Consider the following 24,709-nt stretch of genomic DNA (forward strand, 5'->3'; position numbering starts at 1 on the left):
ATAGACACTTCCTACATCTCCTATACAAACTCTGCCTGATATATTGTTTAATATTAAACACAGGTAAAGGTTATCCTAACAAATACAGATAAAAATCACCTGCTGAACATCTATACCAATATAGAGACTTCCTACATCTCCTATACAAACTCTGCCTGATAAAGTGCTTAATATTAAACACAGGTAAAGGTTATCCTAACAAATACAGATAAAAATCACCTGCTGAACATCTATACCAATATAGAGACTTCCTACAGCACCTATACAAACTCTGCCTGATAAAGTGTTTAATATTAAACACAGGTAAAGGTTATCCTAACAAATACAGATAAAAATCACCTGCTGAACATCTATACCAATATAGAGACTTCCTACAGCACCTATACAAACTCTGCCTGATAAAGTGTTTAATATTAAACTCAGGTAAAGGTTATCATAACAAATACAGATAAAAATCACCTGCTGAACATTTATACCAATATAGATACTTCCTACATCTCCTATACAAACTCTGCCTGATAAAGTGTTTAATATTAAACACAGGTAAAGGTTTTCCTAACAAATACAGATAAAAATCACCTGCTGAACATCTATACCAATATAGAGACTTCCTACATCTCCTATACAAACTCTGCCTGATAAAGTGTTTAATATTAAACACAGGTAAAGGTTATCCTAACAAATACAGATAAAAATCACCTGCTGAACATTTATACCAATATAGAGACTTCCTACATCTCCTATACAAACTCTGCCTTATAAAGTGTTTAATATTAAACACAGGTAAAGGTTATCCTAACAAATACAGATAAAAATCACCTGCTGAACATTTATACCAATATAGAGACTTCCTACAGCACCTATACAAACTCTGCCTGATAAAGTGTTTAATATTAAACACAGGTAAAGGTTATCCTAACAAATACAGATAAAAATCACCTGCTGAACATCTGTACCAATATAGAGACTTCCTACAACACCTACACAAATTCTGCCTGATAAAGTGTTTAATATTAAACACATGCAAAGGTTATCATAACAAACACAGGTAAAAATCACCTGCTGAACATCTATACCAATATAGATACTTCCTACATCTCCTATACAAACTCTGCCTGATAAAGCGTTTAATATTAAACACAGGTAAAGGTTATCCTAACAAATACAGATAAAAATCACCTGCTGAACATCTATACCAATATAGATACTTCCTACAGCACCTATACAAACTCTGCCTGATGAAGTGTTTAATATTAAACACATGTAAAAGTTATCATAACAAATACAGGTAAAGGTTATCATAACAAACACAGGTAAAGGTTATCATAACACACACAGATAAACATTATCATAACCAACAAAACTAAAGGTTCTCATAACAAAAATGGGTAAAGGTTATTATAACAAACACAAATAAATGTTATAATAGCAAATACAGATAAAGGTTATCTATCAAACAAACATAGGTAAAAGTTACTATAACAAACACAAGTAAAGGTTATTATAATAAACACAAATAAAGGTTAACATAACAAACACAGATAAAGGTTATCATACAAACACAGGTAAAAGTTACTATAACAAATACAGGTGAAGGTTATCATAACAAATACAGTTAAAGGTTATCATACAAACACAGGTAAAAGTTACTATAACAAATACAGGTGAAGGTTATCATAACAAATACAGTTAAAGGTTATCAAAACAAATACAGGTAAAGGGTATTATAACTCACACACGAGAGGTTATTACAACAAACACAAGTAAAGGTTATTACAAGAAACACAAATAAAGGTTAACATAACAAACACAGATAAAGGTTATCATACAAACACAGATAAAGGTTATCATACAAACACAGGTAAAAGTTACTATAACAAATACAGGTGAAGGTTATCATAACAAATACAGTTAAAGGTTATCAAAACAAATACAGGTAAAGGTTATTATAACTCACACACGAGAGGTTATTACAACAAACACAAGTAAAGGTTATTATAAGAAACACAGGTAAAAGTAATTATAACAAACACAGGCAAAAGTTATTATAACAAATACAGGTGAAGGTTATCATAACAAATACAGGTAAAGGTTATCATAATCAACACAGGTAAAGGTTATTATAACTCACACAGGGAGAGATTATTATAACAAATACAAAGAAAGGTTATCATAACAAAGATAATTATATGTTATCACAACAAAGAAGCTAATATAGTATATTAAAGCAAACATAGAAGAAAGATATAATAGCATGATAACATCATAAAACTAATCTGTAAAACTACTTGTAGTATGAAACAGTGATAACGTAAAACTAGGCTGTAGAACTAGTTGTAGCATGAAATAATGATAACATAAAAGTAAGTTGTAGAACTTGTTGCAGTTAAATAATGATAACATAAAACTAAGCTGTAGAACTAGTTGTAGCATGAAATAGTGATAACATAAAACTAAGCTGTAGAACTGGTTGTAGCATGAAATAATGATACCATAAAAGTAAGTTGTAGAACTTGTTGCAGTTAAATAATGATAACATAAAACTAAGCTGTAGAACTAGTTGTAGCATGAAATAGTGATAACATAAAACTAAGCTGTAGAACTTGATGTAGCATTAAATAATGATAACAAAAACTAAACTGTAGAACTTGTTGTAGCATTAAATAATGATAACAAAAACTAAACTGTAAAACTTGTTGTAGCATGAAATAATGATAACATAAAACTAAGCTGTAGAACTAGTTGTAGCATGAAATAATGATAACATAAAACTAAGCTGTAGAACTACTTGTAGCATTAAATAATGATAACATAAAACTAAACAGTTGAACTTGTTGTAGCATTAAATAATGATAACAAAAACTAAGCTGTAGAACTTGTTGTAGCATTAAATAATGATAACAAAAACTAAGCTGTAGAACTTGTTGTAGCATTAAATAATGATAACAAAAACTAGGCTGTAAAACTTGTTGTAGCATGAAATAATGATAACATAAAACTATGCTGTAGAACTAGTTGTAGCATGAAATAATGATAACATAAAACTAAGCTGTATAACTTGTTGTAGCATGAAATAATGATAACATAAAAGTAAGTTGTAGAACTTGTTGCAGTTAAATAATGATAACATAAAACTAAGCTGTAGAACTAGTTGTAGCATGAAATAGTGATAACATAAAACTAAGCTGTAGAACTTGTTGTAGCATTAAATAATGATAACAAAAACTAGGCTGTAAAACTTGTTGTAGCATGAAATAATGATAACATAAAACTATGCTGTAGAACTAGTTGTAGCATGAAATAATGATAACATAAAACTAAGCTGTATAACTTGTTGTAGCATGAAATAATGATAACATAAAAGTAAGTTGTAGAACTTGTTGCAGTTAAATAATGATAACATAAAACTAAGCTGTAGAACTAGTTGTAGCATGAAATAGTGATAACATAAAACTAAGCTGTAGAACTTGTTGTAGCATTAAATAATGATAACATAAAACTAAGCTGTAGAACTTGTTGTATCATTAAATAATGATAACATAAAACTAAGCTGTAGAACTTGTTGTAGCATTAAATAATGATAACATAAAACTAAGCTGTAGAACTAGTTGTAGCATGAAATAATGATAACATAAAACTAAGCTGTAGAACTAGTTGTAGCATTAAATAATGATAACATAAAACTAAGCTGTAGAACTTGTTGTAGCATTAAATAATGATAACAAAAACTAAGCTGTAGAACTTGTTGTAGCATTAAATAATGATAACATAAAACTAAACACTTGAACTTGTTGTAGCATTAAATAATGATAACAAAAACTAAGCTGTAGAACTTGTTGTAGCATTAAATAATGATAACATAAAACTAAGCTGTAGAACTTGTTGTAGCATTAAATAATGATAACAAAAACTAAGCTGTAGATCTTGTTGTAGCATTAAATAATGATAACAAAAACTAAGCTGTAGAACTAGTTGTAGCATTAAATAATGATAACAAAAAACTAAACAGTTGAACTTGTTGTAGCATTAAATAATGATAAAAACTAAGCTGTAGAACTAGTTGAAGCATTAAATAATGATAACATAAAACTAAGCTGTAGAACTTGCTGTAGCATAAAATAATGATAACATAAAACTAAACAGTTGAACTTGTTGTAGCATTAAATAATGATAACAAAAACTAAGCTGTAGAACTAGTTGTAGCATTAAATAATGATAACAAAAACTAAGCTGTAGAACCAGTTGTAGCATTAAATAATTATAACATAAAACTAAGCTGTAGAACTAGTTGTAGCATTAAATAATGATAACATAAAACTAAACAGCTGAATTTGTTGTAGCATTAAATAATGATAACAAAAACTAAGCTGTAGAACTTGTTGTAGCATTAAATAATGATAACAAAAACTAAGCTGTAGAACTAGTTGTAGCATTAAATAATGATAACATAAAACTAAACAGTTGAACTTGTTGTAGCATTAAATAATGATAACAAAAACTAAGCTGTAGAACTTGTTGTAGCATTAAATAATGATTACATAAAACTAAGCTGTAGAACTAGTTGTAGCATTAAATAATGATAACAAAAAACTAAGCTGTAGAACTTGTTGTAGCATTAAATAATGATAACATAAAACTAAGCTGTAGAACTTGTTGTAGCATTAAATAATGATAACGTAAAACTAAGCTGTAGAACTAGTTGTAGCATTAAATAATGATAACATAAAACTAGGTTGTAGAACTTGTTGTAGCATTAAATAATTATAACATAAAACTAAGCTGTAAAACTAGTTGTAGCATTAAATAATGATAACATAAAACTAAGCTGTAGAACTTGCTGTAGCATTAAATAATGATAACATAAAACTAAACAGTTGAATTTGTTGTAGCATTAAATAATGATAACAAAAACTAAGCTGTAGAACTTGTAGCATTAAATAATGATAACATAAAACTAAACAGTTGAACTTGTTGTAGCATTAAATAATGATAACAAAAACTAAGCTGTAGAACTACTTGTAGCATTAAATAATGATAACATAAAACTAAACAGTTGAACTTGTTGTAGCATTAAATAATGATAACAAAAACTAAGCTGTAGAACTTGTTGTAGCATTAAATAATGATAACAAAAACTAAGCTGTAGAACTAGTTGTAGCATGAAATAATGATAACGTAAAACTATGGTGTAAAACGTGTTGTAGCATTAAATAATGATAACATAAAACTAAACAGTTGAACTTGTTGTTGCAGTTAAATAATGATAACATAAAACTAAGCTGTAGAACTTGTTGTAGCATGAAATAATGATAACATAAAACTAATATGTAGAACTACTTGTAGCATGAAATAATCATAACAGGAAACTAAATAGTACCAGTTTGTTAAAGGTAACTGTGTTTTATGTTTCGTGTCGTTACCAGTTTGTTAAACGTAACTGTGTTTTATGTTTCGTGTCGTTGCCAGTTTGTTAAACGTAACTGTGTTTTATGTTACGTTTCGTTGCAAGTTTGTTAAAGGTAACTGTGTTTTATGTTACGTTTCGTTGCCAGTTTGTTAAAGGTAACTGTGTTTTATGTTACGTTTCGTTTCCAGTTTGTTGAAGGTAACTGTGTTTTATGTTACGTTTTGTTGCCAGTTTGTTAAAGGTAACTGTGTTTTATGTTACGTTTCGTTGCCAGTTTGTTAAAGGCAACCTTTTTTTATGTTACGTTTGGTTGCCAGTTTGTTAAAGGCAACCTTTTTTATGTTACGTTTCGTTGCCACTTTGTTAAAGGTAACTGTGTTTTATGTTACGTTTCGTTGCCAGTTTGTTTTATAAGAATTCGCAAGTTTTTTCTATTCCTGTTAGTTTTATTCACCTGTCTCAAGATAGCATAAAAAACGTCCAAGTGTGAGTTGAGGTCGACTCCATCTGGTCCAGTAAGCTGGCCTTCGTCTGTGTACCTCTGTTCCTCAAACACATCCAGCTGGACTGTCAAGTCTGACTCTGATCCGCTCTCTGAACATTCTCTCCTGTGGTATTTATTAACACTTAGATTACTAGAGGCATAGTTAATGTTGCAGTCATACATAATAACAGGCGATAGCTCGACTGATTAACCTAAATCATTGGACAACGTTTTTCTAGGTCACAACAAAAAATACCGTCTCCACAGAATACAGTTATAACTTAAAGAGTAAACACCTAGTTACGCTACTAATAAAAGAAAAAAGCAAAAGGTTACCACACAAATGAAATATCAGAACAGATTCTTAGAAGGTGAAAATAGGTAACTAAAACGACAAAACAAATACTTCTGTTATTGTATCAATGTTCCACCACTATCAGGAATGTTAAAACAATACTTCTGTTATTGTATCAATGTTCCACCACTATCAGGAATGTTAAAACAATGCTTCTGTTACTGTGTCAATGTTCCACCACTATCAGGAATGTTAAAACAATACTTCTGTTATTGTATCAATGTTCCACCACTATCAGGAATGTTAAAACAATACTTCTGTTATTGTATCAATGTTCCACCACTATCAGGAATGTTAAAACAATACTGTTATTGTATCAATGTTCCACCACTATCAGGAATGTTATCAATCCACCACTTCAGGAATGTTAAAACAATACTTTGTTATCAATGTTCCACCACTATCAGGAATGTTAAAACAATACTTCTGTTATTGTATCAGGAATGTTCCACCACTATCAGGAATGTTAAAACAAAAACAATGTTCCACCACTTCAGGAATGTTACTGTGTCAATGTTCCACCACTATCAGGAATGTTAAAACAATACTTCTGTTATTGTATCAATGTTCCTCCATTACCAAGAATGTTAAAACAATACTTCTGTTACTGTATCAATGTTACCCCACTATCAGGAATGTTAAAACAATACTTCTGTTATTGTATCAATGTTCCACCACTATCAGGAATGTTAAAACAATACTTCTGTTATTGTATCAATGTTCCACCACTATCAGGAATGTTAAAACAATACTTCTGTTATTGTATCAATGTTCCACCACTATCAGGAATGTTAAAACAATGCTTCTGTTACTGTGTCAATGTTCCACCACTATCAGGAATGTTAAAACAATACTTCTGTTATTGTATCAATGTTCCACCACTATCAGGAATGTTAAAACAATACTTCTGTTATTGTATCAATGTTCCACCACTATCAGGAATGTTAAAACAATGCTTCTGTTATTGTATCAATGTTCCACCACTATCAGGAATGTTAAAACAATGCTTCTGTTACTGTATCATTGTTCCCCATTACCAGGAATGTTAAAACAATACTTCTGTTACTGTATGAATGTTCCACCACTGTTAAGAATGTTAAAACAATGCTTCTGTTACTGTGTCAATGTTCCACCACTATCAGGAATGTTAAAACAATGCGTCTGTTACTGTATCATTGTTATCCCATTACCAGGAATGTTAAAACAATGCTTCCGTTACTGTATTAATATTCCACCATTATCAGGAATGTAATGCTTCTGTTACTGTATAATAGTATAACATTCATACTTGATAAACGTCGAGATTTTAATTTTCTACAACGTACAACATTCTATACTTGATAACCGTTGTGAATTACGTTTTGTACATCATACAACATTCCATACTTAATAACCGTCGTAATTTTTATTTTGTACAACATACGAGGGCTGTTCAAAAAATACGCGGACTGTTTTAATTGCGCGGCTCCAGTTGGTTCCAGGGAAATCCGCTTGGTGTCGCTAGGTTTGCACAGATCAGCTGATTACGACGCCATTTCCCGATTGCAGATATCTTCATTTGTGTATTAGCTACGCGGTTTTAAGTGAAGTGCGATTTTTTCGTTTGGCGGATTTTAGAATGAATGACCTAAAGGAGCAACGACTTGCTGTGAAATTTTGTGTTAAACTTGGAAAATCTGCAACTGCAACTTTTGCTATGCTTAACACGGCTTACGGTGATGTTGCTATGAAGCAACGTACGGCATGTTTCAAGTAACATGAACGTTTTAAGGATGGTCGACAGTCCATTGAAGATGATGAGCGTCCTGGACGTCCTTCCACGTCAACTGACGACCCACACGTCGACAAAATCAACACCCTGGTGCGGGCAAATCGACGTCTGACTGTCAGGGAGCTTGCTGAAGAGTGTGGGATATCAGTTGGATCTTGTTACGAGATTTTGACCGAAAAATTGAAGATGCACCGCGTTGCTGCGAAATTTCTGCCTCAGAACTCGAGTTTTTGGCCAAACACTCGATCACTCTTCTTCCCCACCCCCCTACTCACCTGACCTTGCCCCTTGAGATATTTTCTTGTTCCCCAAACTCAAAAGACCCTTGAAAGGAAGAAGATTTGAGACGATTCCCGAGATTAAGGCAAATGCGACGAAGGAGCTGGAGGACATTACAAAAGAAGCGTACCAGGACTGTTTCAACAAGTGGAAACACCGTTGCGACAAGTGTGTGCGTTGGGGAGGAGAGTACTTTGAAGGGGTCCCAGACCTGTAACTTCTAAATAAAGTACATTTTGTTTTATGACGTCAGTCCGCGTATTTTTTGAGCAGCCCTCGTACACCATTCCATACTTAATTGTCATGATTTTAATTTTGTACAACATACAACATTCCATACTTAATAACCGTCATGAATTAAGTTTTGTACAACATACACCATTCCATACTTAATAACCGTCGTGATTGAATTTTATACAGCATACAACATTCCATATTTATTAACTATCGTGATTTGAATTTTGTACAAAATACAACATTCCATACTTAATAACCGTCGTGAATTAAGTTTTGTACAACATACAACATTCTATATTTATTGACCGTCGTGATTGAATTTTATACAGCATACAACATTCCATATTTATTAACTATCGTGATTTGAATTTTGTACAACATACAACATTTCCTACTCAACAGAACTTCATTAACCCAAAGTAATCATACTGTTCACAATGACATATATCTGACTAATATTATCTCGACATAGCGTGGTTTGTTTTCTCTTGTTATCGTGAATCAAATTGTAAAAAGAAAACTAATTTTCAGGTTTACCTTAGTTGGCTGATGGCTTCTAATAGCTTCAAACCTAAAATACACAAAGAAAACAAACCGATGCTTTGATACATTATGAATAAATAAATATCGATTACTAAACAATCTACATTAACTAAAATTTACTATAACTTTGTTTATACAATCTGTACTAACTAATGTTTACTATAACTTTGTTTATACAATCTGTACTAACAAGGTTCACTATAACTTTGTTTATACAATCTGTACTAACTAATGTTTACTATAACTTTGTTTATACAATCTGTACTAACTAATGTTTACTATAACTTTGTTTATACAATCTGTACTAACTAATGTTTACTATAACTTTGTTTATACAATCTGTACTAACTAATGTTTACTATAACTTTGTTTAAACAATATAACTTCACCAAGGTTTACTATAACTTTGTTTATACAATCTGTACTAACTAATGTTTACTATAACTTTGTTTATACAATCTGTACTAACTAATGTTTACTATAACTTTGTTTATACAATCTGTACTAACTGATGTTTACTATAACTTTGTTTAAACAATATAACTTCACCAAGGTTTACTACAACTTTGTTTATACAATCTGTACTAACTAAGGTTTACTATAACTTTGTTTATACAATCTGTACTAACCAAGGTTTACTATAACTTTGTCTATACAATCTGTACTAACTAAGGTTCACTATAACTTTGTTTATACAATCTGTACTAACTAAGGTTCACTATAACTTTGTTTATACAATCTGTACTAACTAAGGTTTACTATAACTTTGTTTAAACAATATAACTTCACCAAGGTTTACTATAACTTTGTTTATACAATCTGTACTAACTAATGTTTACTATAACTTTGTTTATACAATCTGTACTAACTAATGTTTACTATAACTTTGTTTATACAATCTGTACTAACTGATGTTTACTATAACTTTGTTTAAACAATATAACTTCACCAAGGTTTACTACAACTTTGTTTATACAATCTGTACTAACTAAGGTTTACTATAACTTTGTTTATACAATCTGTACTAACTAAGGTTTACTATAACTTTGTCTATACAATCTGTACTAACTAAGGTTCACTATAACTTTGTTTATACAATCTGTACTAACTAAGGTTCACTATAACTTTGTTTATACAATCTGTACTAACTAAGGTTTACTATAACTTTGTTTAAACAATATAACTTCACCAAGGTTTACTATAACTTTGTTTAAACAATATAACTTCACCAAGATTTACTACAACTTTGTTTATACAATCTGTACTAACTAAGGTTTACTATAACTTTGTTTATACAATCTGTACTAACTAAGGTTTACTATAACTTTGTTTATACAATCTGTACTAACTAATGTTTACTATAACTTTGTTTATACAATCTGTACTAACTAAGGTTCACTATAACTTTGTTTATACAATCTGTACTAACTAAGGTTTACTATAACTTTGTTTATACAATCTGTACTAACTAAGGTTCACTATAACTTTGTTTATACAATCTGTACTAACTAAGGTTTACTATAACTTTGTTTAAACAATATAACTTCACCAAGGTTTACTATAACTTGGTTTAAACAATATAACTTCACCAAGGTTTACTATAACTTTGTTTAAACAATATAACTTCACCAAGGTTTACTATAACTTTGTTTAAACAATCTATACTAAGTAAGGTTTACTATCACTCACTAAACTAATGTTAGGTAAACTCTTCACCCAGAAAATTAATCTTAAGTAAAACCATGACTCACTAAACTAATGTTAGGTAAACCATTGTTAAGGATACAGTTAATTCATTAAGATAAAATCAAGCCTATAATTGTATTATTATCTAGTTAAGCTAATGTTAAGTAATACTCTTTGTTCATTAAACTAATTTTAGCATGCACTGAATTATTTCAGTTAAGTATACAGTTGACTCGTTAACATGAAGTCAAGCTTAATGTTGACTCATTATGTCAGTAAGCTAACGTTAACCTGAAGTCAAGCTTAATGTTGACTCATTATGTCATTAAGCTAACGTTAACCTGAAGTCAAGCTTAATGTTGACTCATTATGTCAGTAAGCTAACGTTAACCTGAAGTCAAGCTTAATGTTGACTCATTATGTCAGTAAGCTAACGTTAACCTGAAGTCAAGCTTAATGTTGACTCATTATGTCAGTAAGCTAACGTTAACCTGAAGTCAAGCTTAATGTTGACTCATTATGTCAGTAAGCTAACGTTAACCTGAAGTCAAGCTTAATGTTGACTCATTATGTCAGTAAGCTAACGTTAACCTGAAGTCAAGCTTAATGTTGACTCACTATGTCATTAAGCTAACGTTAACCTGAAGTCAAGCTTAATGTTGACTCATTATGTCAGTAAGCTAACGTTAACCTGAAGTCAAGATTAATGTTGACTCATTATGTCGTTAAGCTAACGTTAACCTGAAGTCAAGCTTAATGTTGACTCATTATGTCGTTAAGCTAACGTTAACCTGAAGTCAAGCTTAATGTTGACTTATTATGTCAGTAAGCTAACGTTAACCTGAAGTCAAACTTAATGTTGACTCATTATGACAGTAAGCTATAGTTAACCTGAAGTCAAGCTTAATGTTGACTCATTATGTCAGTAAGTTAACGTTAACCTGAAGTCAAGCTTAATGTTGACTCATTATGTCAGTAAGCTAACGTTAACCTGAAGTCAAGCTTAATGTTGACTCATTATGTCATTAAGCTAACGTTAACCTGAAGTCAAGCTTAATGTTGACTCATTATGTCAGTAAGCTAACGTTAACCTGAAGTCAAGCTTAATGTTGACTCATTATGTCAGTAAGCTAACGTTAACCTGAAGTCAAGCTTAATGTTGACTCATTATGTCAGTAAGCTAACGTTAACCTGAAGTCGCTTAATGTTGACTCATTATGTCAGTAAGCTAACGTTAACCTGAAGTCAAGCTTAATGTTGACTCATTATGTCAGTAAGCTAACGTTAACCTGAAGTCAAGCTTAATGTTGACTCATTATGTCAGTAAGCTAACGTTAACCTGAAGTAAAGCTTAATGTTGACTCATTATGTCATTAAGCTAACGTTAACCTGAAGTCAAGCTTAATGTTGACTCATTATGTCATTAAGCTAACGTTAACCTGAAGTCAAGCTTAATGTTGACTCATTATGTCAGTAAGCTAACGTTAACCTGAAGTCAAGCTTAATGTTGACTCACTATGTCATTAAGCTAACGTTAACCTGAAGTCAAGCTTAATGTTGACTCATTATGTCAGTAAGCTAACGTTAACCTGAAGTCAAGCTTAATGTTGATCATTATGTCAGTAAGCTAACGTTAACCTGAAGTCAAACTTAATGTTGACTCATTATGTCAGTAAGCTATAGTTAACCTGAAGTCAAGCTTAATGTTGACTCATTATGTCAGTAAGTTAACGTTAACCTGAAGTCAAGCTTAATGTTGACTCATTATGTCAGTAAGCTAACGTTAACCTGAAGTCAAGCTTAATGTTGACTCATTATGTCAGTAAGCTATAGTTAACCTGAAGTCAAGCTTAATGTTGACTCATTATGTCAGTAAGTTAACGTTAACCTGAAGTCAAACTTAATGTTGACTCATTATGTCAGTAAGCTAACGTTAACCTGAAGTCAAGCTTAATGTTGACTCATTATGTCAGTAAGCTATAGTTAACCTGAAGTCAAGCTTAATGTTGACTCATTATGTCAGTAAGCTAACGTTAACCTGAAGTCAAGCTTAATGTTGACTCATTATGTCAGTAAGCTATAGTTAACCTGAAGTCAAGCTTAATGCTGACTTATTCACACCAGTGTGAGGCAAAACGTTACGAATTAGTTATAAATATTTATTATATTTGTGTCACAAATATGGATAAAGCAAGCTGTTGTTGAGGCCAAGTGACCGTTCTATTCTTATGTTCAACGTTAACTTCACAACTTTGTTAAAAACACAGCTACGTCCTCTTGATGACACTCGACATTAAAACGTTCCAACAAATCTATATTATTTGTTTCCAGATAAGATTATACCTGTACGTATAATGAACGAACACGTTTATTTAACACTTGACTTAGAATTGTTTTCATAATTGTATTACTAAAAGAAACAAAAATGGGGTCAAAGTTCTTGTTACTACGAAAAGAGAAACAACATAAATCTTTCTCAGTAAGAAGTGATGTACAGCTACTGTAACTATACAGTCCTCATCATCCTAGTATAGTCACTGTAACTATACAGTCCTCGTCATCCTAGTATAGTCACTGTAACCATACAGTCCTCATCATCCTAGTATAGTCACTGTAACTATACAGTCCTCATCATCCTAGTATAGTCACTGTAACCATACAATCCTCATCATCCAAGTATAGTCACTGTAACTATACAGTCCTCGTCATCCTAGTACAGCCACTGTAACTATACAGTCCTCGTCATCCTAGTATAGTCACTGTAACTATACAGTCCTCGTTATCCTAGTACAGCCACTGTAACTATACAGTCCTCGTCATCCTAGTACAGTCACTGTAACTATACAGTCCTCATCATACTAGTATAGTCACTGTAACTATACAGTCCTCGTCATCCTAGTATAGTCACTGTAACTATACAGTCCTCATCATCCTAGTATAGTCACTGTAACTATACAGTCCTCGTCATTCTAGTATAGTCACTGTAACTATACAGTCCTCATCATCATAGTATAGTCACTGTAGCGATACAGTCCTCGTCATCCTAGTATAGTCACTGTAACTATACAGTCCTCGTCATCCTAGTATAGTCACTGTAACTATACAGTCCTCATCATCATAGTATAGTCACTGTAGCGATACAGTCCTCGTCATCCTAGTATTGTCACTGTAACTATACAGTCCTCATCATCATAGTATAGTCACTGTAGCGATACAGTCCTCATCATCCTAGTATAGTCACTGTAACTATACAGTCCTCGTCATCCTAGTACAGCCACTGTAACTATACAGTCCTCGTCATCCTAGTATAGTCACTGTAACTATACAGTCGTCGTTATCCTAGTACAGCCACTGTAACTATACAGTCCTCGTCATCCTAGTACAGTCACTGTAACTATACAGTCCTCATCATACTAGTATAGTCACTGTAACTATACAGTCCTCGTCATCCTAGTATAGTCACTGTAACTATACAGTCCTCATCATCCTAGTATAGTCACTGTAACTATACAGTCCTCGTCATTCTAGTACAGCCACTGTAACTATACAGTCCTCGTCATCCTAGTATAGTCACTGTAACTATACAGTCCTCACCATCCTAGTATAGTCACTGTAACTATACAGTCCTCGTCATCCTAGTATAGTCACTGTAACTATACAGTCCTCGTCATCCTAGTATAGTCACTGTAACTATACAGTCCTCTTCATCCTAGTATAGTTACTGTAACTATACAGTCCTCATCATCCTAGTATAGTTACTGTAACTATACAGTCCTCGTCATCCTAGTATAATCATTGTAACTACACAGTCCTCGTCATCCTAGTATAATCATTGTAACTACACAGTCCTCGTCATCCTAGTATAATCATTGTAACTACACAGTCCTCGTCATCCTAGTATAGATGCTGTAACTATACAGTCCTCATCCAAGTGTATATAGCCATTTAAACTACACAGTCCTCATCATTCTAGTATATATAGTCATTGTAAACTACACAGTCCTCATCATTCTAGTATATATAGTCATTGTAAACTACACAGTCCTCATCATTCTAGTATATATAGTCATTGTAAACTACACAGTCCTCATCATTCTGGTATATATAGTCATTGTAAACTACACAGTCCTCATCATTCTAGTATAGTCACTGTAACCATACAATCCTCATCATCCAAGTATAGTCACTGTAACTATACAGTCCTCGTCATCCTAGTACAGCCACTGTAACTATACAGTCCTCGTCATCCTAGTATAGTCACTGTAACTATACAGTCCTCGTTATCCTAGTACAGCCACTGTAACTATACAGTCCTCGTCATCCTAGTACAGTCACTGTAACTATACAGTCCTCGTCATACTAGTATAGTCACTGTAACTATACAGTCCTCGTCATCCTAGTATAGTCACTGTAACTATACAGTCCTCATCATCCTAGTATAGTCACTGTAACTATACAGTCCTCGTCATTCTAGTATAGTCACTGTAACTATACAGTCCTCATCATCATAGTATAGTCACTGTAGCGATACAGTCCTCGTCATCCTAGTATAGTCACTGTAACTATACAGTCCTCGTCATCCTAGTATAGTCACTGTAACTATACAGTCCTCATCATCATAGTATAGTCACTGTAGCGATACAGTCCTCGTCATCCTAGTATTGTCACTGTAACTATACAGTCCTCATCATCATAGTATAGTCACTCTAGCGATACAGTCCTCATCATCCTAGTATAGTCACTGTAACTATACAGTCCTCGTCATCCTAGTACAGCCACTGTAACTATACAGTCCTCGTCATCCTAGTATAGTCACTGTAACTATACAGTCGTCGTTATCCTAGTACAGCCACTGTAACTATACGGTCCTCGTCATCCTAGTACAGTCACTGTAACTATACGGTCCTCATCATACTAGTATAGTCACTGTAACTATACGGTCCTCGTCATCCTAGTATAGTCACTGTAACTATACGGTCCTCATCATCCTAGTATAGTCACTGTAACTATACGGTCCTCGTCATTCTAGTACAGCCACTGTAACTATACAGTCCTCGTCATCCTAGTATAGTCACTGTAACTATACAGTCCTCACCATCCTAGTATAGTCACTGTAACTATACAGTCCTCGTCATCCTAGTATAGTCACTGTAACTATACAGTCCTCGTCATCCTAGTATAGTCACTGTAACTATACAGTCCTCTTCATCCTAGTATAGTTACTGTAACTATACAGTCCTCATCATCCTAGTATAGTTACTGTAACTATACAGTCCTCGTCATCCTAGTATAATCATTGTAACTACACAGTCCTCGTCATCCTAGTATAGATGCTGTAACTATACAGTCCTCATCCAAGTGTATATAGCCATTTAAACTACACAGTCCTCATCATTCTAGTATATATAGTCATTGTAAACTACACAGTCCTCATCATTCTAGTATATATAGTCATTGTAAACTACACAGTCCTCATCATTCTAGTATATATAGTCATTGTAAACTACACAGTCCTCATCATTCTGGTATATATAGTCATTGTAAACTACACAGTCCTCATCATTCTAGTATATATAGTCATTGTAAACTACACAGTCCTCATCATTCTAGTATATATAGTCATTGTAAACTACACAGTCCTCATCATTCTAGTATATATAGTCATTGTAAACTATACAGTCCTCATCATTCTAGTATATATAGTCATTGTAAAGTACACAGTACTCATCATTCTGGTATATATAGTCATTGTAAACTATATAGTCCTCATCATTCTGGTATATATAGTCATTGTAAACTACACAGTCCTTATCATTCTAGTATATATAGTCATTGTAAACTACACAGTCCTCATCATTCTAGTATATATAGTCATTGTAAACTACACAGTCCTCATCATTCTAGTATATATAGTCATTGTAAACTATATAGTCCTCATCATTCTGGTATATATAGTCATTGTAAACTACACAGTCCTCATCATTCTAGTATATATAGTCATTGTAAACTACACAGTCCTCATCATTCTAGTATATATAGTCATTGTAAACTACACAGTCCTCATCATTCTAGTATATATAGTCATTGTAAACTACACAGTCCTCATCATTCTAGTATATATAGTCATTGTAAACTATATAGTCCTCATCATTCTGGTATATATAGTCATTGTAAACTATATAGTCCTCATCATTCTGGTTTATATAGTCATTGTAAAGTACACAGTACTCATCATTCTAGTATATATAGTCATTGTAAACTATATAGTCCTCATCATTCTGGTATATATAGTCATTGTAAACTACACAGTCCTCATCATTCTAGTATATATAGTCATTGTAAACTACACAGTCCTCATCATTCTAGTATATATAGTCATTGTAAACTATACAGTCCTCATCATTCTGGTATATATAGTCATTGTAAACTACACAGTCCTCATCATTCTAGTATATATAGTCATTGTAAACTATATAGTCCTCATCATTCTGGTATATATAGTCATTGTAAACTACACAGTCCTCATCATTCTAGTATATATAGTCATTGTAAACTACACAGTCCTCATCATTCTAGTATATATAGTCATTGTAAACTACACAGTCCTCATCATTCTAGTATATATAGTCATTGTAAACTACACAGTCCTCATCATTCTAGTATATATAGTCATTGTAAACTATATAGTCCTCATTATTCTAGTATATATAGTCATTGTAAACTATATAGTCCTCATCATTCTGGTTTATATAGTCATTGTAAAGTACACAGTACTCATCATTCTAGTATATATAGTCATTGTAAACTATACAGTCCTCATCATTCTGGTATATATAGTCATTGTAAACTATACAGTCCTCATCATTCTGGTATATATAGTCATTGTAAACTATACAGTCCTCATCATTCTGGTATATATGGTCATTGTAAACTATATAGTCCTCATCATTCTAGTATATATGGTCATTGTAAACTATATAGTTCTCATCATTCTAATATATACAGTCATTCTAAACTATATAGTCCTCAACATTCTGGTATATATAGTCATTGTAAACTACACAGTCCTCATCATTCTAGTATATATAGTCATTGTAAACTACACAGTCCTCATCATTCTAGTATATATAGTCATTGTAAACTATATAGTCCTCATCATTCTAGTATATATAGTCATTGTAAACTACACAGTCCTCATCATTCTAGTATATATAGTCATTGTAAACTATATAGTCCTCATTATTCTAGTATATATAGTCATTGTAAACTATATAGTCCTCATCATTCTGGTTTATATAGTCATTGTAAAGTACACAGTACTCATCATTCTAGTATATATAGTCATTGTAAACTACACAGTCCTCATCATTCTAGTATATATAGTCATTGTAAACTATACAGTCCTCATCATTCTGGTATATATAGTCATTGTAAACTATACAGTCCTCATCATTCTGGTATATATAGTCATTGTAAACTATACAGTCCTCATCATTCTGGTATATATGGTCATTGTAAACTATACAGTCCTCATCATTCTAGTATATATGGTCATTGTAAACTATATAGTTCTCATCATTCTAATATATACAGTCATTCTAAACTATATAGTCCTCAACATTCTGGTATATATAGTCATTGTAAACTATACAGTCCTCATCATTCTAGTATATATAGTCATTGTAAACTACACAGTCCTCATCATTTTGGTATATATAGTCATTGTTCATAATCTAAGTATATATACTTACTAATATCTGGCCAACACAATATTTAAGAATAATCAACTGATTACTGGTATACAAGTGAGATCCAACTCTGAATCCTCTGAGCTGTTTTATTGCTATGTTTCTTGCTGTTTTAAATTTCTACATTCTTAGAGAAAAAGTCACAGAGAATGATTCATACCTATTTTAAATATACAAATATTTTATAACACTTGAACATTAAATAACTGCTTTAGTTATAAGAATCCTCATTAGTTTAGTTTTTAGATAATTAATTTATCTATTACATCTAATCAATTTATCTAATACGTAACCCATCTCAGGTAACATCTTTGTTATAATTACCCTTTTAAGAGTTATATTTGCTGAGTTATATTTGAAGTTTTGAAGCTAATTCTGTTGGGTTAACATTAAGTGGTTTTATAATTTCCAGAGTATCTGCATATAGTCTTACGTTAAACAGAGATAGCAAAAAAGCTTCATTTACCAATAAATTCGTTTCGGATTCGGATTCGCTTTTTCGTAGAAGGAGCAGAGATGATCACGCAGTTTACAAATGCCAACAGCGCCGTCTGGTATTCCACATTTTTGGCCTTTTTCAGTTCTTCGATAATCATCTTAAATCTGTACCTTTCATTTTTTTGCTCCTAGGTTTACAGCAAAACAAAACATGAATAACTAATAGTTCCTGATTAAAGACTAGAACCAAAAAACTGTTATTCAGTTTCTGATTTCCAAATAACAAATTAATCTAAACCAGAATCTAAACACGTGTACTTATAGTTTCTTAACGTTTCCTAGCAACGGTTTTATTCGAACATGTTCATGTCCATATGAAATACGATGCAGAGTTCACATCTGTCTCTCTTATAAGATTGTAACGTTTCCAAGTGACAACTAAATCAGCACGTGACATTGTCTATATAAATAATATGTCGTCTACCTACCTTGTAATGTTGTAAAGTTTCCAAGCAACGGTGATATCCTTCCACATTGTAAACACAGAGGGCAGACAGTAGTTCGAACACTTGTTTCTTAACAGTCACATTGTTGGTATCTAAAGCTGAGATACACAAACAATTCTCTACATACAATAATAGCATTCTTTAATTAAGAAACATCTATCACACAAAAAGAAATAAAATTTTATTTCACTCATCAAAAATATTAATTAAATCAGAAACTGATATAGTACATAGTTACTATTACTGGTAATATACAGTCTACTACCTGTAGATACTACTACTGATAATATACAGTCTACTACCTGTAGATACTACTACTGATAATATACAGTTACTACGTGTAAATACATCTACTATTAATATATAGTCTACTTCGTGTAGATACGACTACTATTAATATATAGTCTACTTCGTGTAGATACGACTACTATTAATATACAACGCGTAGATGTTACTACTTGTATATGTTATGTTTCATATTACGTTACTATAATGAATTCAATGTTTGAAATGAAACATGACAACAGAGGATGGTGTTTGTCCTGCTCATTCTTTCTGTGTCACGATATGCGACATTCTTCATCCTGGATCCGAGGTAATATGTGATTTATTTCGTCTGAAATATTAACACTGATACGTTCATACACTTAACAGATCATACTCGTGATAAAGTTTTCTAATAAAATACATCTCTTCTACTGTCACATTATACTGTTGTATACTTTAGTTCAAGGAATCCTGGACCGTATAATGTTTCATTAAGAGTTAGTTTTGTACATAGTTCAAGACCACTCTGGTTGGGCGCTTTGGATTTCTTTTAAAGTGTAAAATATAAAAATAAGTTTATTTTTGGAATATTTGCTCTGGTTTTTTCCTGTAATATTTAACACCCATTCATAACAGAAACTATATGGTATAGAGTTTCTAAAATAAATGTATTATATTAAGCCTGACAGGCTCCTCAGAAGTGTAATGTTACCATTTCTAGCTTGTAACTGTTCTATAAATAATACATATGTGACATAGTTCTATGTCAGTTATCTTCACAGCTACACGTATTTAGTCCGCTTTCTTCATCACTTATTCCACCTGTTTGGACTCAGGCTGGTGAAACAGCCTAAGGCTTGACACCAGCGCCCCCGCACGGATTCTGATCATGGAGACTGTTCGTCCAGTCAATACTCCTGTAATGTAAATTGGCAATTTAAAACGAACGATAGGTTTGCCTTATAAGGTAGCCAGGTAATCACTGCACTGTCGACAAGGTTCAGCCTGTGGCGCGAAACGGGAAGGATATTTCAAGGCCACCAGGGGTTCAGTACTTACGCCTGGGTTGATAAATTCTGAACATTGAATGAATTTATTGTCTACTTTGTAACTTAGGAATTTTTTAGATAAAACAGAAAAATTAAATAAAAATTAGGTCAGAATGGTAATGAGTGTAATAAAAATATAAAACTTGACGATGTTTATTTCTATAAATAACAATGAACTAATTTTACAACTCTTACTATTAACTATAGTCGACTAAGTATCCTGGCAACCTGTTTGTTGGTTTTACGTACTTATGATCCCTACATAAAACAAATACTGACAAGCCCTTACTGACAGGTCAGCTTTAAACTCACAAACTGACCTTGTGATAGGTAATATAAGAAACACACAAACTGAAAGGTAATATAAGAAACATACAAACTGAAAGGTAATATAAGAAACATACAAACTGAAAGGTAATATAAAAAACACACAAACTGACTTCGTGAAAGGTAATATAAGAAACACAAACTGACTTTGTGAAAGGTAATATAAGAAACACAAACTGACTTAGTGAAAGGTAATACAAGAAACATAAAACACACAAAGTGTTCTTGTGAAAGTTAATATAAGAAACAAAACACAAACTGTCCTTGTGAAATATAAGAAACACAAACTGACTTCGTGAAAGGTAATACAAGAAATGCATAAACTGACTTCGTGAAAGGTAATATAAGAAACACAAAACACACAAACTGTTCTTGTGAAATATAATATAAGAAACACAGAGTGATTTAGTGAAAGGTAACACAAGAAACACAAAACACACAGTTTTCTTGTGAAAGGTAATATAAGAAACACAAAACACAGTGTTCTTGTGAAAGGTAATATAAGAAACAAAACACACAAACTGTTCTTGTGAAAGGTAATATAAGAAACACAAAACACACAAAGTGTTCTTGTGAAAGGTAATATAAGAAACAAAACACACAAACTGTTCTTGTGAAAGGTAATATAAGAAACACAAAACACACAAACTGTTCTTGTGAAAGGCAATATAAGAAACACAAAACACACAAACTGTTCTTGTGAAAGGTAATATAAGAAACAAAACACACAAAGTGTTCTTGTGAAAGGTAATATAAGAAACAAAACACACAAACTGTTCTTGTGAAAGGCAATATAAGAAACATAAAACACACAAACTGTTCTTGTGAAAGGTAATATAAGAAACAAAACACACAAAGTGTTCTTGTGAAAGGTAATATAAGAAACAAAACACACAAACTGTTCTTGTGAAAGGTAATATAAGAAACACACAAAGTGTTCTGGTGAAAGGTAATATAAGAAACACAGAGTGATTTAGTGAAAGGTAACACAAAAAACACAAAACACACAGTTTTCTTGTGAAAGGTAATATAAGAAACACAAAACACAGTGTTCTTGTGAAAGGTAATATAAGAAACAAAACACACAAACTGTTCTTGTGAAAGGTAATATAAGAAACACAAAACACACAAAGTGTTCTTGTGAAAGGTAATATAAGAAACAAAACACACAAACTGTTCTTGTGAAAGGTAATATAAGAAACACAAAACACACAAACTGTTCTTGTGAAAGGCAATATAAGAAACACAAAACACACAAACTGTTCTTGTGAAAGGTAATATAAGAAACAAAACACACAAAGTGTTCTTGTGAAAGGTAATATAAGAAACAAAACACACAAACTGTTCTTGTGAAAGGCAATATAAGAAACATAAAACACACAAACTGTTCTTGTGAAAGGTAATATAAGAAACAAAACACACAAAGTGTTCTTGTGAAAGGTAATATAAGAAACAAAACACACAAACTGTTCTTGTGAAAGGTAATATAAGAAACACACAAAGTGTTCTGGTGAAAGGTAATATAAGAAACACAGAGTGATTTAGTGAAAGGTAACACAAAAAACACAAAACACACAGTTTTCTTGTGAAAGGTAATATAAGAAACACAAAACACAGTGTTCTTGTGAAAGGTAATATAAAAACAAAACACAAACTGTTCTTGTGAAAGGTAATATAAGAAACACAAAACACACAAAGTGTTCTTGTGAAAGGTAATATAAGAAACAAAACACACAAACTGTTCTTGTGAAAGGTAATATAAGAAACACAAAACACACAAACTGTTCTTGTGAAAGGCAATATAAGAAACACAAAACACACAAAGTGTTCTTGTGAAATATAATATAAGAAACACAGAGTGATTTAGTGAAAGGTAACACAAGAAACACAAAACACACAGTTTTCTTGTGAAAGGTAATATAAGAAACACAAAACACAGTGTTCTTGTGAAAGGTAATATAAGAAACAAAACACACAAACTGTTCTTGTGAAAGGTAATATAAGAAACACACAAAGTGTTCTGGTGAAAGGTAATATAAGAAACACAGAGTGATTTAGTGAAAGGTAACACAAAAAACACAAAACACACAGTTTTCTTGTGAAAGGTAATATAAGAAACACAAAACACAGTGTTCTTGTGAAAGGTAATATAAAAACAAAACACAAACTGTTCTTGTGAAAGGTAATATAAGAAACACAAAACACACAAAGTGTTCTTGTGAAAGGTAATATAAGAAACAAAACACACAAACTGTTCTTGTGAAAGGTAATATAAGAAACACAAAACACACAAACTGTTCTTGTGAAAGGCAATATAAGAAACACAAAACACACAAAGTGTTCTTGTGAAATATAATATAAGAAACACAGAGTGATTTAGTGAAAGGTAACACAAGAAACACAAAACACACAGTTTTCTTGTGAAAGGTAATATAAGAAACACAAAACACAGTGTTCTTGTGAAAGGTAATATAAGAAACAAAACACACAAACTGTTCTTGTGAAAGGCAATACAAGAAACACAAAACACACAAACTGTTCTTGTGAAAGGTAATATAAGAAACAAAACACACAAAGTGTTCTTGTGAAAGGTAATATAAGAAACAAAACACACAAACTGTTCTTGTGAAAGGCAATATAAGAAACATAAAACACACAAACTGTTCTTGTGAAAGGTAATATAAGAAACAAAACACACAAACTGTTCTTGTGAAAGGCAATATAAGAAACATAAAACACACAAACAAAACACACAAAGTGTTCTTGTGAAAGGTAATATAAGAAACAAAACACACAAACTGTTCTTGTGAAAGGTAATATAAGAAACACACAAAGTGTTCTTGTGAAAGGTAATATAAGAAACACAGAGTGATTTAGTGAAAGGTAACACAAAAAACACAAAACACACAGTTTTCTTGTGAAAGGTAATATAAGAAACACAAAACACAGTGTTCTTGTGAAAGGTAATATAAGAAACAAAACACAAACTGTTCTTGTGAAAGGTAATATAAGAAACACAAAACACACAAAGTGTTCTTGTGAAAGGTAATATAAGAAACAAAACACACAAACTGTTCTTGTGAAAGGTAATATAAGAAACACAAAACACACAAACTGTTCTTGTGAAAGGCAATATAAGAAACACAAAACACACAAACTGTTCTTGTGAAAGGTAATATAAGAAACAAAACACACAAAGTGTTCTTGTGAAAGGTAATATAAGAAACAAAACACACAAACTGTTCTTGTGAAAGGCAATATAAGAAACATAAAACACACAAACTGTTCTTGTGAAAGGTAATATAAGAAACAAAACACACAAAGTGTTCTTGTGAAAGGTAATATAAGAAACAAAACACACAAACTGTTCTTGTGAAAGGTAATATAAGAAACACACAAAGTGTTCTTGTGAAAGGTAATATAAGAAACAAAACACACAAACTGTTCTTGTGAAAGGTAATATAAGAAACACAAAACACACACTGTTCTTGTGAAAGGTAATATAAGAAACACACAAACTGTCCTTGTGAAAAGTAAAACAACACCTACATAAAAAATGACCCTTTGAAAAGTGGCATTACAACTAACTATCCAGAAGATAAATAAACACCT

The 24,709-nt window shown here is 32.0% G+C and overlaps 1 protein-coding gene across 3 annotated transcripts in view; it reads right to left on the reverse strand.

The window, feature by feature from the left end:
* Positions 1-24,709, reverse strand: part of LOC143247809 (uncharacterized) — a 112,072-nt gene that overhangs the window by 35,413 nt on the left and 51,950 nt on the right. For all 3 annotated transcript variants that reach the window (XM_076496309.1, XM_076496307.1, XM_076496310.1), the window contains exons 3-6: positions 19,437-19,552; positions 18,977-19,136; positions 9,071-9,104; positions 5,862-6,015 (exon numbers count right to left, since the gene is read on the reverse strand). In XM_076496309.1, coding sequence (XP_076352424.1) covers positions 5,862-6,015; positions 9,071-9,104; positions 18,977-19,136; positions 19,437-19,552 — 464 coding nt within the window. The remainder of the gene's footprint in view (positions 1-5,861; positions 6,016-9,070; positions 9,105-18,976; positions 19,137-19,436; positions 19,553-24,709) is intronic.

This window comes from Tachypleus tridentatus, chromosome 3 (genome assembly GCF_004210375.1).
Source record: "Tachypleus tridentatus isolate NWPU-2018 chromosome 3, ASM421037v1, whole genome shotgun sequence".
NCBI lineage: Eukaryota > Metazoa > Arthropoda > Merostomata > Xiphosura > Limulidae > Tachypleus > Tachypleus tridentatus.